This window comes from Phragmites australis, chromosome 15, assembly GCF_958298935.1.
Source record: "Phragmites australis chromosome 15, lpPhrAust1.1, whole genome shotgun sequence".
Classification (NCBI taxonomy): domain Eukaryota; kingdom Viridiplantae; phylum Streptophyta; class Magnoliopsida; order Poales; family Poaceae; genus Phragmites; species Phragmites australis.
Window position 1 is genome coordinate 179581 of NC_084935.1, and position 14290 is coordinate 193870.

Below are 14290 nucleotides of genomic sequence, written 5' to 3' on the forward strand. Positions count from 1 at the left end.
AATTTCAGGAAGGCATAGCTGAAGATAAGTGATCAGGGGTAGACCTCATGGAAAACACCAAGTGCGTTCACAAAAACGAATGCTCAACGACAGACTGGCTGTACAAGAGTTAAAATTAGATCCTACGAATTTCTAAACATGGAAACATAAGTGCCAGACATTTGGGAGGATACTAATGCAAATGAACAGCAAACCTGAATCTATCCCAGATCAATCTCCAGTGCCTCTTGTAATGCACAATAAACAAGTGCATGCACTCACATGTCCATTGAGCATAAGCAATCACACAGTTGCATACCAGACATGCCTTGTGTGCCACCAAAAGACATGCCTTATCAGCATGGCTTCAGCTTTGCTGATCATGGAATTTCCATGAAGGCCTTGAAATAATTAAACAAATGGTCAACCTAATTAAACTATTATTTTGGCACTGTAAGTTATTCACAAATTCCACGACTATCTTGAAATAAATGTTGCTAAAGCGCAGAAAGCACGACATCCTATGAGGAAATTATAGTGAATTGTGAGCTAAAAAAAGGAAGCACGAGCTAAACAATATGCCATAAAGATCCACAGCTCTGCAATGACTAGGTGACACAAAAAAGTCAAGTTGCTAACATAAAAGATAAGTTACTAACATAATCTAACCTACCATCTAATAACTCAAATAAACTAGCTCTGGTACCAAGTACACAACCAGTCATCTAGACGAATGTAACCAGAGGAAGCCTAAAATGTGCTCACCCAACTCAATGACTCATGTGACCTGGTCAGTGAGCCGTCCTAGTTCTAAGTCAGTGACACAAACTTATATTCCCATGCTCCAGTCTTCATGGTGCATTCCCCTGAATTCAGAATTTGAAATTTTGATGACAGGCTAAATTAGCAATGGTAAGTGAATCAGGAAATATAGCTGGAAACGTTATGTACCTCTGAATGGCAGCATATCCAGTTTAGACTGCAGCACTTAAGAAACCTGCGGCGCCGATGGCAAGTATTTAATTTCATATGTGAGAAGCGATGGACCAAATGCATTGTACTTTCCCGAACTGCTAAACGCTCGCTCTGCATCAGCATGATTAGAAAAAACTACTTTTGCAATCCTTGACTTCTTAGTGATCTCGGTCTCACGCTCCACGATAGGTCCATGTATGCGGAATATGCTATTGATGTCATCCACAGAAGGAATAGCTTCTGGACTACTAAAATGTAAAATCAAAGCTGCTGGACCATCTGCCAGTTTTGCATCTGAAGGAGGATCAGCAGAAGCCCCGCCTTTGGGCGGCTCTTCCTGCTTCATCTTCTTATTGCCACTCCTGTTCTGAGACGGCCGCTTCCTTTTGCGGCCTTCATAATCACTGTCTCCATCATCAAAATCGCTGATGATGATATCGCACCAATATGAATCTTCCGCCTTTCTAGCTGAGTACAAGCTCCCCGCGGACCTCCTCCGGCCCCTCTGACCATCCACAGTCTCCAATTGTTCATTATTGTTGTCAGCTTCTGCCTTGGTAGCTGGGCACAAGCTTCCAACCGACTTTTTCCTGCCCTTCTTGCTACCAAAAGTCTCCAGAAGCTCTTTATCGTCGTATACGCTAGGCGCTTCCGAGTCCTTGTACTTTGAGAAGAAGCTAACAATCACAGGAACAGAGTCATAATTACCATTTACAGGATCAGCAGCAACGGACAAAAGCTGCAGCAACATCTCAGCAGCCGATGGATACTCCAATTTATCTTCCATCTCCTCGTCCTTGACCTGCGTATCGCCCCTGGCATCAGTTTTCCTGGGCCTCCCGCGAGGCCTCCGGCGCGGTGTGCCCCTGCCCCTGAAGTCCCTCTTCCGGTCAAAATCTAGATCCGAGTCGGAATCAGTGGCCCCCTTCTTCCTGGGGTCCCAGTCCTCATCGGAGTCCACCTCCGTGACTTCCTCCTTCCTCTTCCTGCCCCTCCTGGATGGGGTGGAACCCGAGTTGCGGTTGAAGAGCGGCTCCCTCGTGGCTCTAGGATCAGGCACGACGATGTCTGGGAGCAAACCGTGCTCCAAGGTGAAGTGAGGGGGATCCGGCAGACCCCTGAAGTTGTCGAAGGCTCTGAGATGCGCCTTTGCAACGGCAGCTTGGACCCTGTTGGTGAAGCCCATGCGATCGGCGGCGAAATCGTGAAGCAATGCGACGAAATCGTCGGGAACAAAGGGCCGGCTGCCGGCGGTGAGGGCGGCCTCGACGCGGCGGGAGAACTCGTCGAGGGAGGCTTCGATGGCGGCGTCGAAGTCTTCTCCTCCTTCATCGTAGAGCTCGGCGACGGGGAAGTAGGGCTCGTAGGATCTGAGCTCGGCGGCGTCGCACCAGGCGAAGGCCTTGTCGCCGAAGTAGGAGACGAGGAGCTGGCCCTCGTGGCCGGTGCCGCTGTCGCCGGCGGAGTAGACGAGGCCCGGCCAGGCGGCGTGGTTGAGCTTCTTGCCCCAGACCATGTCGCCGGGGGTGAAGCCGGCGACCCCAGAGTTGGCGTTTGCGGGATCCGGGTGAGCGGGGGGCGGGGGGTTCTTGCGGGGGCGTCCGCGACCGCGCTTGGGCGGAACTAGGGTTTGGGGGTGGTCGGCGGCGGCGTTGTTGAGGTCGATGTGGGCGGACATGGCGGATGGGGGCTAGGGTTAGGGTTTGGGGATGGATTGCTCGGGGGAGGGAGGGGGGGGGGGATGGAGGAATTCTCTGGAGGCGAGGCGAGAGAGAGAAGAGAGGGACGAGGCGGGTCGGGTGGGGAGCAACAATGTCGTCCTGTCCGCATGGGCGGCCGCTTGTCGCGACACCTGAGCTCATCTCCACGGCTTACGATGATACTCTTTCTCCTTTTTAATTTATTAGTAATCATTGAATTATAATATAAATAAATTCTTATAAGAGTATTTCTAAACAGAGTGTTTCTCACTCTATCCGATCCTCCAAATTCACATCCTACCCACTGAGTCATCACTTTCCGTTATTATACAGTATTGTATAAAACATACTTGACAAGGTAACTAAAGTGATACTCATTCCTCATAAATATTTCATTCAGTGATACTTAATCAACCCGAAATTAATTGAATAGAATATTTTGACTAATATCACTTTATCTGAGGATCAAGATGAGTTTAAACAAATCTCGAAAATTCACAGTGAGCTTTCTGTACATGGCCCTGGTGCATGATAATTAATCAATCCAGAATAGCAAATTTTGGAAATTAAAGATACCATCAAAAATAAAAAAAATTCTCTGGTATTTATGTAAAGGAGTTTTGTTAACAAATGATAACCTAAGAAAAAGACAATAGTCAAGAGATTAGAAGTGTTGTTTTATCATAAACTTGAGATAATTTAAGCACATCATCTTTGATAGTCGTTTTGTATGACTAATAGTCTAGGTACCATCAAATATTTACTATCCATAAAATGTTCAAAATATGTTTAAAAATTAACTTCAGGATCTCAGTAAAAACTTGAAAGATAATATACTGATAGCGGCTATATTTTTTGTCTATATGAATATGAACGACATTGTCTTTAACAAGATGAATTGTGTTTCTCATTTACAGATTATTTTTATTTGTATATATTGGCTATGTTTGTGGTTTATACTATATCGACAAGAGCATCGCGAGATAGTTACTATGGTATGAATATGCCAGGAGCGAGCGACCAAGGAGCTCTTTACCTAATTTGAATGACAGTTTAGACTCCGTATCCAAATTTAGGTAGAATAACATCAGCCGAGGAGATGTGTTTCCTTCTTGTTAGTCCTTTATTAGTTTTGTGTCTCATGTAAACATAATAGCTATGTGCATCTCAGTAATACAGATGGCAAGCGTAAACTCTTGTACGATTGTATCAGTTTAATGTAACGATAAAATCTAATAAAACTCTCTTTTTTTAAAAAAAATCATTCCATATGTAACAGAAGAGCTCTGGCAGCGTCTACCTCAGCCCAAAGATTCTTGTAGGAAAGATTCCATTATGATTTCAGAACATCCATCTCCTGTTGAGGTAATACGCATGCCCTAAAGAAGACTGTAATCCAGAAAACATTATCTTTGGGTATCTATTTACCCATGGGAAAACGTTGTTGTTTATGACAGGAAATGAATGGACTGATGATAAACTTGAAAATGAAATGGACATTGTCTTAGATGCCGTGAACATGCTGAGATCTCTGAAGCCACCAACAGAAACAAATGAAAGGTGTGTCTATGGTCACCTATATGGTTTTGTGTTCGGTATCTGCTTGCTTGATTATTTTTGATCAACACAGCTGGCTTGCAAAATGTAATATCTTATTGCCTATCCTTTTCCTTTTAACAGACGACCTGCTTTTGCACTTTGCCGAACCCAACAGATTGCTGACACTATTCAGTGCTATCAATAATCGTGCCTCTTTCTTCCGTATCGCATCTTAAGGTTTAGTAGCAGAGAAAATGTATTTGCTAAACCTAGTTAAATGCATAGTTAATTCTTTGCTAATCTAAAAATCACGAAACCAATTTTGTTAGTCTTTTTAGATGATCTTATGTCTTTTAAAAATACATGAATTCATGAAATAGTTATGGTAACATGTATAATTGTGTAAATATGTTGTAACTAGATTAATTCATAACTCATCTATCACACATCCAAAATTAGTGAAATTATTTTTATTGGTTTACTTGTACTATGCTTTATGTAGGAAAAATAATGGTAGATATGAAAAGTTAATTACAATATTGTTTCTTAATATATTCACTTTACGCTTGTGAATTTTGTAAAAAATTATAAAGAAATTAATAAAACAAAGACACGCTTAAAAAAACGTGTCTACATGTTAAGCTTTTTCTTAATATGATAGAACAAATCATTCTATTTATATAGTCTATTTTAACATTTTTTTTTCAAACTTATCAAAACCAATCCGCTTATCAAAACCACCACCGCTTCGGAGTTGGCACATTTGTACGAGATCATTTGCATGTTATTGATAGTTGAGGGAGTATTCTTATTTTGTTTTGTAGCTGGGGGAGGGGGAAATCGAGTTCTGTCGACAGGGAGCTGATCGGTTGTTTGTACGAGAGAAATTTGCTCCAAAGAATATAGAGGGATTTGTGTTTGGTTGTCTGTATATATTATATTTTAGTCTGGTCTAATGTATATAATTGTATGCTCGTAGTGCGACACGTGTCCATAATCTGATCTGACGGATGCAGACTCTGCATTCGTGCAGGTGGGTTCACTTGTCTATATCAGAAAATCATCTTTATACGAACAACCAATCAGTCTAAACTTTTGCATTCGTTCATGCAACGTTAGATTCGATTAATCAAAATAGAAACTCAGCTCAGCTTATCTAGGTAGATACAATCAATTAAATATTTTTTTTAACAAATATAACTCTGTTTAATATATATATATATATATATATATGTTAAATAAATAAATATTTAACAAATATGATCTAGTTGAACGAGTGTGAATAGACTTTTTCCCATCAATAAATAAAATTAGTAAATAGACCCAAAACAAAAGTGGTCAAAACCTGCGGTAGGGCGAAGAAGGAAGAGGCTGAGTAGCCGCCACGCATGCGGCATCCATTCGTGCGCGCTACGAAACCGTGGAAGACTTGCCGTCCGCGGGATGAGGATCGGAGGGACGACACCTCCACTGAAACACAGCCGTTCGTGGAGGATCACAAGGCCGCGGGAAACCCTAAGCGCCGGTCCCCTCGCTATATAATGAAACGAAACCCCTTGCCCCAGCTCCATTCACCACCGCCGCACTCTCCGGCCAGACCTTGTGGATTGGATTGGATTGGAGCTCAGGTAATTAAGCAAAGCCTACCCCGATGATCCCATCCATGCCTGCCTTCTGATGATGCCTTTTCTCGTGTAGACTACTGGAGTACATGCCTAAGTATCAGTACCATCTCTGATCAGTTTGCTTGCGATGCTTTTGATTCTTTTAGCATCCGTTTGTACACTCTTGATCGGCACGTTTCTCTATTGGTTTACTTTGGATTAATTAGTTCTATTGTGATTACAACGTTTTGTAATTCTCTGAATGAATTGTGCTCTCGTTCCCTCTGATTTCTCATCCTACGCATATATATTTCGCTCAGTATGCAAATTTTAACTGCTGTGCCCATCGATCGATGATCGGTTATTTCCCCCATCGTTTCGAAATATTGGACTGTCCTGCAGTAATCTCTAGTCTTTTTATGTTACATAATATAAGTTTCTCAAGCTTTTTTTTTTTTTTTTTTCAAGCTTGTTACTGTAAATTACACCTGTAAGTTGATCCATGTAATAACAAAGACACGGTCCCGTTGACATCTTACCAAACTGGAGATGCGAAATAAGTGCCCATTGTCTAATGGTAAAGACTGAGGGTCTCCATGTGGAGCCTTCTGATGTAGGTTCAAATCCTATTGGGTGCTTCTAATTCAGACAGCTAGACGCATCTCCAGTTTGCACCACCACCAAATTGCCATGTCAAGTACTCGCCTTGCCTGCTAATCCTTTCTACTCGGATTAGATCATGCTTGGCTACTTACCATGGTAGTCTGGTCTGTTAGTTTGTTCTGTTAAAGAATGGCATGAACTCGTCTGTTTTTATACACCTTTACATCAGTTGCATTCACTCATGTTGGTGTCTCATTTTGTTACTTTAAGATGGATTTGGTTGCATGTTTTTGTTTTGTCAAGTACTAGGTTGTCTGTCCTAAATAAATAACCAATCTAGCAATTTGTTTATGCCTTTGCCAGTATTGCAACGGTTCTTTTGGATTGAGTCTTTAAACTGTATCCGCCGCTGCTATTTTTCCCGCATACAGTTAGTCAACAGCTCCTGCAGCCATGGGGAAGGAGAAGGTTCACATCAACATTGTGGTCATCGGCCATGTCGACTCTGGCAAGTCCACGACCACTGGTCACCTCATCTACAAGCTTGGAGGCATTGACAAGCGTGTCATCGAGAGGTTCGAGAAAGAAGCTGCAGAGATGAATAAGAGGTCCTTCAAATATGCCTGGGTGCTTGACAAGCTCAAGGCTGAGCGTGAGAGGGGTATCACCATTGACATTGCCCTGTGGAAGTTTGAGACCACCAAGTACTACTGCACTGTCATTGATGCTCCTGGACACCGTGACTTCATCAAGAACATGATCACTGGGACCTCCCAGGCTGATTGTGCCGTGCTTATCATTGACTCCACCACTGGTGGCTTTGAAGCTGGTATCTCCAAGGATGGGCAGACCCGTGAGCACGCTCTCCTTGCTTTCACTCTTGGCGTCAGGCAGATGATCTGCTGCTGCAACAAGGTAAGACCTCAGAATGGTGTCTTGTGTCTAAGTATTGCTTACTATCTAGCCCAGTGAAGTTATGTTGGTTTATGTACTTTCAATATACATTGTTTATTTACTGTATGCCTCTAGGCAGAGCTGGCTATAGTTTGTTATTGTTCCATACTCAGCTAGGACGTTTTGTATACTCTGCTTTTTGGTTGAAGTAGCGTTTGTTTTGTGATGTGTATCTGCGTTTCCCGAACGGAAATTGTACATGTTTACTATTTCAGATGGACGCCACCACTCCCAAGTACTCCAAGGCTCGCTATGATGAAATCGTCAAGGAAGTGGGCTCGTACCTGAAGAAGGTTGGGTACAACCCGGAGAAGATCCCCTTTGTGCCCATCTCTGGCTTTGAGGGTGACAACATGATCGAGAGGTCCACCAACCTGGACTGGTACAAGGGCCCCACCCTTCTTGAGGCGCTGGACCAGATCAACGAGCCCAAGAGGCCCTCGGACAAGCCCCTTCGGCTTCCTCTGCAGGACGTGTACAAGATTGGTGGCATCGGCACAGTCCCAGTGGGTCGTGTCGAGACCGGCGTCGTTAAGCCTGGTATGGTGGTCACCTTTGGGCCTACTGGCCTGACGACGGAGGTCAAGTCGGTGGAGATGCACCACGAGGCCATGCAGGAGGCTCTGCCCGGCGACAACGTGGGCTTTAATGTGAAGAACGTCGCTGTGAAGGATCTCAAGCGTGGCTATGTGGCCTCCAACTCCAAGGATGACCCTGCCAAGGAGGCTGCCAACTTCACCGCGCAGGTGATCATCATGAACCACCCTGGGCAGATCGGCAACGGCTACGCCCCGGTTCTGGACTGCCACACGTCCCACATCGCGGTCAAGTTCTCGGAGCTGCTCACCAAGATTGACAGGCGCTCCGGTAAGGAGCTGGAGAACGCCCCCAAGTTCCTCAAGAATGGTGACGCCGGGTTCGTGAAGATGATCCCCACCAAGCCCATGGTGGTGGAGACCTTCTCCGCTTACCCGCCCCTGGGGCGCTTTGCGGTGCGCGACATGAGGCAGACGGTGGCCGTGGGCGTCATCAAGAGCGTGGAGAAGAAGGACCCGACGGGGGCCAAGGTCACCAAGGCTGCTGCCAAGAAGAAATGATGGATCCGACTTGTTGGTTAGGCTGCTGCTGCTGCTGCTGCTGGTATAGATATACTCTAGTATTTATATTTTGGGTCATGGTTACAAAATTTACATTACTATTGTCGGTTAAGTGGTAGTATGTGTCGGTTGTGTCTGTGACCATAAATCATCAATATATGCCGTGCTTTGTTTACTTAAGTTGTGCTAGTGCTGCTATATCATGTAGGCTTATCGGGGGTAGTTGTCTTGATGCAAATCTTTCAGTTCAGTGTGCTTGCTTGCCAATCTCGATGGTCTCAAGGGTAATCCTGACTCCGAATTCAAGGTGAAGAGAAATTGTATGATGAAAGCTTTGCTTTTCAACACACCGATCAAACTTAAATTCAAAATTAAAAAAATCAAAAATTTGATGAAATTCATCGGTTTTCACCAAATTACTGTGTAGATACCACCGGCGGGCGCTTTTCGGCGGTTAAACGCATTTGTGAACCTTGCGTGACTCTTGTAATATAACCATACTACTCCATCCAGTGCCGATGCAAATGGATCCAGAAGTATCTATCTTGTTCCAGGTTGATGCCCAATTTTACAGTTTGGTTCACTGCCATATTGCGATGATGAAAACAAACTGTCCACGTCTTGAGCCACTCGCTCTCTCCACGGCCATATTTTGCCAACCAGCATTGCCGCTTGCTTTAATTTTGACTCACTGATCAATTAGGCCGGCCGCCGCTGGTGGACGTCAAACTCGGCAAATGCTCGCGGATGGTTCTGCCTATGCTAGGTACCGTCACGACTGCATCCATATCAAACTACTCACCCATGTTTCTTTGATCTGCCAACTTAATTGCATCCAACTAAGTTTATGACCTGCGTCTTGTTTCTTCACTGCCTAGCTTGTTTAGGGGATGGAGTTTTGGACCATCTCATCTTCTACCTCGATCGGCTCTGATAAGATTGATTCATGGGTTAGGTGAAAGAGACGGTTTATTTTACTGTTCATCCATGACTTTGTTTTCTCAATTTGATTTGAGGAAGCTAAGTCACGGGTGAACAGTGCCCGTGATTTTGCTCTTTTACGCCGTTGGATCGAAAATAGAACGCTCAGATCTAATGTTGTTGTACTTATTGCTCACCCTCTTATAAAATATTGTTTTTTTTATTGTTCATCGGTGATTTACTTTCTCACGTCAGACGAACCAACATGGCTCATCTGTTAGGCACATGGCATCATGTCACTTTCGGTCCCACTTTATTGGCATCCATCGAGCAAGCACATTTCTTTATTTTCTTTAGTAATAAAAATTGCTATGCTAACTTGCTACAATATAAAAGATTGGGCTCCCCTGTCCTGGCTGATGCGCTACTCTAGTGGAGTACAAACTACCAGTTGCAGATGAACAAGATGGCTTCGAGGAGCTCCAGCTCCAGCCTAGTGCTCCTCCTCCTTCTCTGCTACTTGACTACTGGTAGCCTTTCGATCCAGCATTTTGCGTTTCTTCTTACTGCATGCCTTGTTATGAATTGGCCAAGCAGCTACTATAAGCTGATGTCGATTGTTTTTTGCAGGAGACGCCAATGGCGGTGCTGCTGCTGCTGCTGCTCTTAGGTTGGGCTACTACTCGGAGTCGGGAAGCTGCCCGAGAGCAGAGGACATCGTCAAGGACCAGGTCGCGCAGCTGTACGACAAGCATGGCAACACGGCGGTGTCGTGGCTGCGAGCACTGTTCCACGACTGCATGGTCAGGTCCTGCGACGCCTCGCTCCTGCTCGAGACCACCAGCAGCAGCGTCTCCGAGAAGGCCGCCCCGCGGAGCTTCGGCATGAGGAACTTCAAGTACATCGACGTCATCAAGGCTGCCCTCGAGCGGGAGTGCCCCGCCACCGTCTCCTGCGCCGACATCCTCGCCCTCGCCGCGCGGGACGGGGTCGCCATGCTCGGTGGCCCGCGCGTGGCCGTGCGCACGGGGCGGAGGGACAGCCGGGAGAGCTACTACGCCGAGGTGGAGCGCTACATCCCCAACCACAACGACAGCGTGTCGGTGGTGCTGTCCCGGTTCGCGGCCATGGGCGTTGACACCGAGGGCACGGTGGCGCTGCTGGGCGCGCACTCCGTCGGCCGCGTGCACTGCTTCAACCTGGTGGGGCGACTCTACCCCTCGCTGGACGCCGGCGTCGACCCGGCCTACGGCGAATACCTCCGGGGGCGCTGCCCGACGGCGGACGCCAGGGAGGACACCCGCGACGTGGTGTACGCGCGCAACGACCGCGTGACGCCCATGATCCTTGACAACATGTACTACAAGAACCTGCTGACGCGCAAGGGCCTCCTCCTCGTTGACCAGCAGCTGGCCGACGACCCCCGCACCTCGCCCTTCGTCAGGAGGATGGCCGCCGACAACACCTACTTCCACGACCGCTTCGCCGCCGCGCTCATCAAGATGTCCGAGAACAGCCCGCTCACCGCCGGCGAGGGGGAGGTCAGGAAGGACTGCAGGTTCGTCAATTCTGCATGACAGCTGCAGGTTCAATCATGAATTGGCGCTCCATTCCATATATATATATCATCGATCATATCAATGGTGTGTGTATTTGTCGTTGACTCCATGTGTGTAATTAAGAATAAGAAATGCACGAATTAATCCACGGTAAGTTATGCGTCGTGCTTCTCTTAGTGTTAGCTACTGCACACCAACAGATGTACTCTGAGCGTGGAACACTAGACGTCCTCATGCGTCAAGGGATCCAGCACAAGATGCATGCTACACTCACTGAGCCAGTCATATTAATTTGTCTGAAAAAGGATGAACAGGAATCATGTCAACAGATCGATACACAAGCATACGGGCATGCCACATACAAGTGCATACATGATCTGAAGCATGGCATTAGCATTTTCTATGTCAGGTAAACACTTTCATTTTCTACTAACCTCCGGATGTTTTTTAATGACATCCATACCATTCGACACAATCACACAACCTCCATTCTGGGATTCTAATTTCGTACCAAATAAACAGAGACTCTGATATCCATAGCATTTTGTGTCTTGAGAATAGATTTGGATTCCTTGGGGAAATTTTTGCATGACTTGATCTGCAAAGATCAAGTGTATGCAGCAGTGCACTTTAGCTGTTGAACACGGAGTGGAATTATCAAAGTTAACCCACGGCTTCCAGAACTGACATACAAAAGCCGGAACAGATTCCACAAAATATCCATATTTAAATTGCCACGTACAGATCATAAATACATCCAGAATATATTTTGAATTTTCTATACTGAGTACATACTCCCATCTTATCGGGTATCCAATTGTGCATGGCAACCGAGGCTTGGTTGACCGCATTTGAATTTTGGAGTACGAACGGCAGCTCCGTTTCCATCAGGGTTTCAGTTCTTCTTGAACAGCACATGAATGAAAGTAGAATGTGCACATAAAAAATATTTTCTTCAAAGTATTTCAGTTTACCTGTACTAGTATATGCTACGCGACAAGTCACTGGAGGAGGAAGTATGTCACTTTTAGTACATCTGAACAAATAGTATCTAGTACATGCGAAAGGAGTATTTCACTTTTTATACATCCCAAGCATAGGAGTGTATGCTTTTTTCTTTAAAATCCTAGTATATAATTCTGCTTTTAGAATACCAGTATATAGTTCTTATGAAGGAGTATTATGCTTCTTTTTCTACAATAGTAGTAAATATTTCACACAAAGCAGTATTACACTTGTCTTTCTAGAAGAGTTCTCACAAGGGAGTATATATAAGGAAAATGCAGTACATTACTTACCAAAAATGTTAGTAAGGACTTCTAGATTTCAACTAATACATAAAAATTACAAAAGAGGTATGCTCTACTCAATGACACAATCAAAATCGTATTCAAGTACATACATCAGGAGCGCCTTTATAAAAATTTTCCCTTGCTCATGCCGGGGCTCAAACCCTGGTCGCGAGCGCTGTGTTCCAGCAGCTTGACCGCTGCATTCTTGCATCAGGTCAGAAGTGCCTTTATAATAGATTCCTGGGAAGAAGCAAACACAGATTGGCAATGGACCCTCTGCAAGCATAACCATTATTAAGTACTAATTGATTGATTAAGTACAAAACTGACCACGAGAAATATAAACTATTTATGGAAAGTTTGTTACAAGATAGCTCACATAATTTCTCTCAAGATCATTTACAACACTTGAAAATCAGTAATTTTCTTCCATACATTGAAAAGGCAGGAAAATTAGTGTATGGAGCATTTTGAGAAAAAAAACCTAATAACTAGCTAACTGGCAGGTACCTCTTTTCTAAGAAATTGATGACACCCTTTTTTTAATATAGGGGTTAACTAAAAGCTAGTGGATGATTTTACGAACATGCAACCATTGTGAATTGGACTGATGCATTGCTATGAATTCTTAATGGACAACATCGTCCATTACTTTTATCAGGGTGCACTATTCACTTACTGCAAAAAACCCTTTTCCAAAGAAACTAAGAGATACCCTTTTTACAAGTGAAGTGAGTACTAAGTAGAAAGGAAACACATATATGCTAAGCTAACTAAAATCATGTATATGCATGCACTGGTAAAAAGTAACTAGAAAATGAGGTATAATCCTGAAACGTTGTATACCAATAGGGGAGTATGAAAAGGAAGTATATTCATAGAGATCAAACAGGTTCCCATGCTTCGCTTCTAGCTGCAGATTCGTGTCAAGTGTCTGCATTCTGATGGAATAAAGCGATTGATAATCAATTGCTTGGTTCATAAGACAATTGGCAGTTAAACTAACTGCACAATGTTTACTGTAAAATGGTATGCAATCTGATATGAACTTACTTGTTTAGATTAAAAAATGAGCTATGATATTGTATTATCTAAATTACAGAATAGGAAAAGTAATAAAAAAAGGAGTAGGCATGGCGGCTGTTTCATGCTTTAACAGCGAGAAGAACATACATCCGAATTGTATATCGACAGGGGAATATGAACAGGAAGCATGTTCAATAGAAGTGATCAAACAGGTACCATGCTTCTAGCTGCAGATTCATGAACAAAGGGATTCGTAATTAATCGCTTGGTTCATAAGACAATTGGCAGTCAAACTAATATTCCATGGCACTGTGAAGGCCAAATCGACAAGGAGCTACCAATCTATTGATGCGTACCTTAATTAATCTTCTTACTCACAATCTGTGTGCCCTTTGAGAAAGTGTGTTTATCATCTCTCCAGATCTACACACGAGAATAAAAAGGAATTGAATTGTAGAAAGAGCGAAGGTGCAAATTTACATATGTGGCAAAGGTCAGCAGCGAAATCGTGGAATCTAAAATGCATAGATAGAATCCTTCCCCGCTGGTGCTGCTCTTGTGGGGGAGTTGGTGCTGCTCTTGGTGTGGCAGCAGCGGCTCTGCAGCTGGTCCATCACCTTGGCTGGCGTGAGGACGACGATCAACTGTCTCAGCCTCGAAAAGGATCAAATCAGACTCAAATCCTCCTCGCCAAAGAGTTCCCGATGTGCAAGCAACAGGGAAAAACAGGGGGCTGAGAAGAATGACTCGGAAGATCAAATGAATAGGGTGGAGTTCCTCATTATCGTACCTGAAATGTAACTGCATCCGCCAGTGCCGGTGCCGCCATTGGTGTTGTACATGGGGCAGAGTGAGGTGTGCGATGTCGCCGGCGGTTGACGCTCCAGTCGCTAGATCAGCCAATCGCTAAGTAGGAGCCGCCATGGCATGAGGGAATATGCTGGAGACGCCTGGCGGAATTGCTGAGACTGGATTCGGTTCAAGAAAACGCGCGTACGCCGCGCCTATTTTTATTTTATTGTGTAGAGTACAATAAAAAAA

At 44.5% G+C, this 14290-nt stretch overlaps 3 protein-coding genes and 1 long non-coding RNA gene across 7 annotated transcripts; 2 read left to right on the forward strand and 2 right to left on the reverse strand.

Moving 5' to 3' along the window:
• Positions 1-233: 233 nt before the first annotated feature.
• On the reverse strand, positions 234-2803 carry LOC133892733 (PWWP domain-containing protein 5-like). Its single transcript, XM_062333671.1, has 2 exons — positions 931-2803; positions 234-845 (listed from the first exon to the last, which is right to left on the reverse strand). The coding sequence occupies exon 1, from the start codon at positions 2630-2632 to the stop codon at positions 968-970; it is 1665 nt and encodes a 554-aa protein (XP_062189655.1). The 5' UTR covers positions 2633-2803; the 3' UTR covers positions 234-845; positions 931-967.
• A 2885-nt stretch (positions 2804-5688) lies between these two features.
• On the forward strand, positions 5689-8626 carry LOC133892736 (elongation factor 1-alpha-like). 3 transcript variants are annotated; one of them, XM_062333675.1, is made up of 3 exons: positions 5689-5821; positions 6832-7315; positions 7570-8626. In XM_062333675.1, the coding sequence occupies exons 2-3, from the start codon at positions 6854-6856 to the stop codon at positions 8449-8451; spliced, it is 1344 nt and encodes a 447-aa protein (XP_062189659.1). In that variant the 5' UTR covers positions 5689-5821; positions 6832-6853; the 3' UTR covers positions 8452-8626. The 3 variants fall into 3 exon arrangements, with proteins under 3 accessions (XP_062189659.1, XP_062189661.1, XP_062189660.1); XM_062333677.1 differs by lacking the exon at positions 5689-5821 and adding an exon at positions 5890-5918; XM_062333676.1 differs by lacking the exon at positions 5689-5821 and adding an exon at positions 5892-5912.
• Positions 8627-8635: 9 nt separating this feature from the next.
• Positions 8636-11085, forward strand: LOC133892738 (peroxidase 21). Its single transcript, XM_062333678.1, has 4 exons — positions 8636-8758; positions 8879-9217; positions 9769-9902; positions 10003-11085. The coding sequence occupies exons 3-4, from the start codon at positions 9830-9832 to the stop codon at positions 10947-10949; spliced, it is 1020 nt and encodes a 339-aa protein (XP_062189662.1). The 5' UTR covers positions 8636-8758; positions 8879-9217; positions 9769-9829; the 3' UTR covers positions 10950-11085.
• Positions 11086-12201: 1116 nt separating this feature from the next.
• LOC133892739 (uncharacterized) lies at positions 12202-14232 on the reverse strand. Of its 2 annotated transcripts, XR_009904405.1 has the most exons (3): positions 13606-14232; positions 13397-13476; positions 12202-13164 (listed from the first exon to the last, which is right to left on the reverse strand). It is a non-coding gene; the product is annotated as an uncharacterized LOC133892739 (long non-coding RNA). The 2 variants fall into 2 exon arrangements; XR_009904404.1 differs by having other exon boundaries at positions 12202-13476.
• Positions 14233-14290: the final 58 nt, after the last annotated feature.

Bases quoted from the DNA above. Each gene is read 5' to 3' on its own strand.
- LOC133892736 (XM_062333675.1), top strand. From the start codon at position 6,854: ATGGGGAAGGAGAAGGTTCACATCAACATTGTGGTCATCGGCCATGTC. The intron at 7,316-7,569 runs GTAAGACCTCAG...TTACTATTTCAG, and splicing joins TGATCTGCTGCTGCAACAAG to ATGGACGCCACCACTCCCAA.
- LOC133892738 (XM_062333678.1), top strand. From the start codon at position 9,830: ATGAACAAGATGGCTTCGAGGAGCTCCAGCTCCAGCCTAGTGCTCCTC. The intron at 9,903-10,002 runs GTAGCCTTTCGA...TGTTTTTTGCAG, and splicing joins TCTCTGCTACTTGACTACTG to GAGACGCCAATGGCGGTGCT.
- LOC133892733 (XM_062333671.1), bottom strand. From the start codon at position 2,632: ATGTCCGCCCACATCGACCTCAACAACGCCGCCGCCGACCACCCCCAA.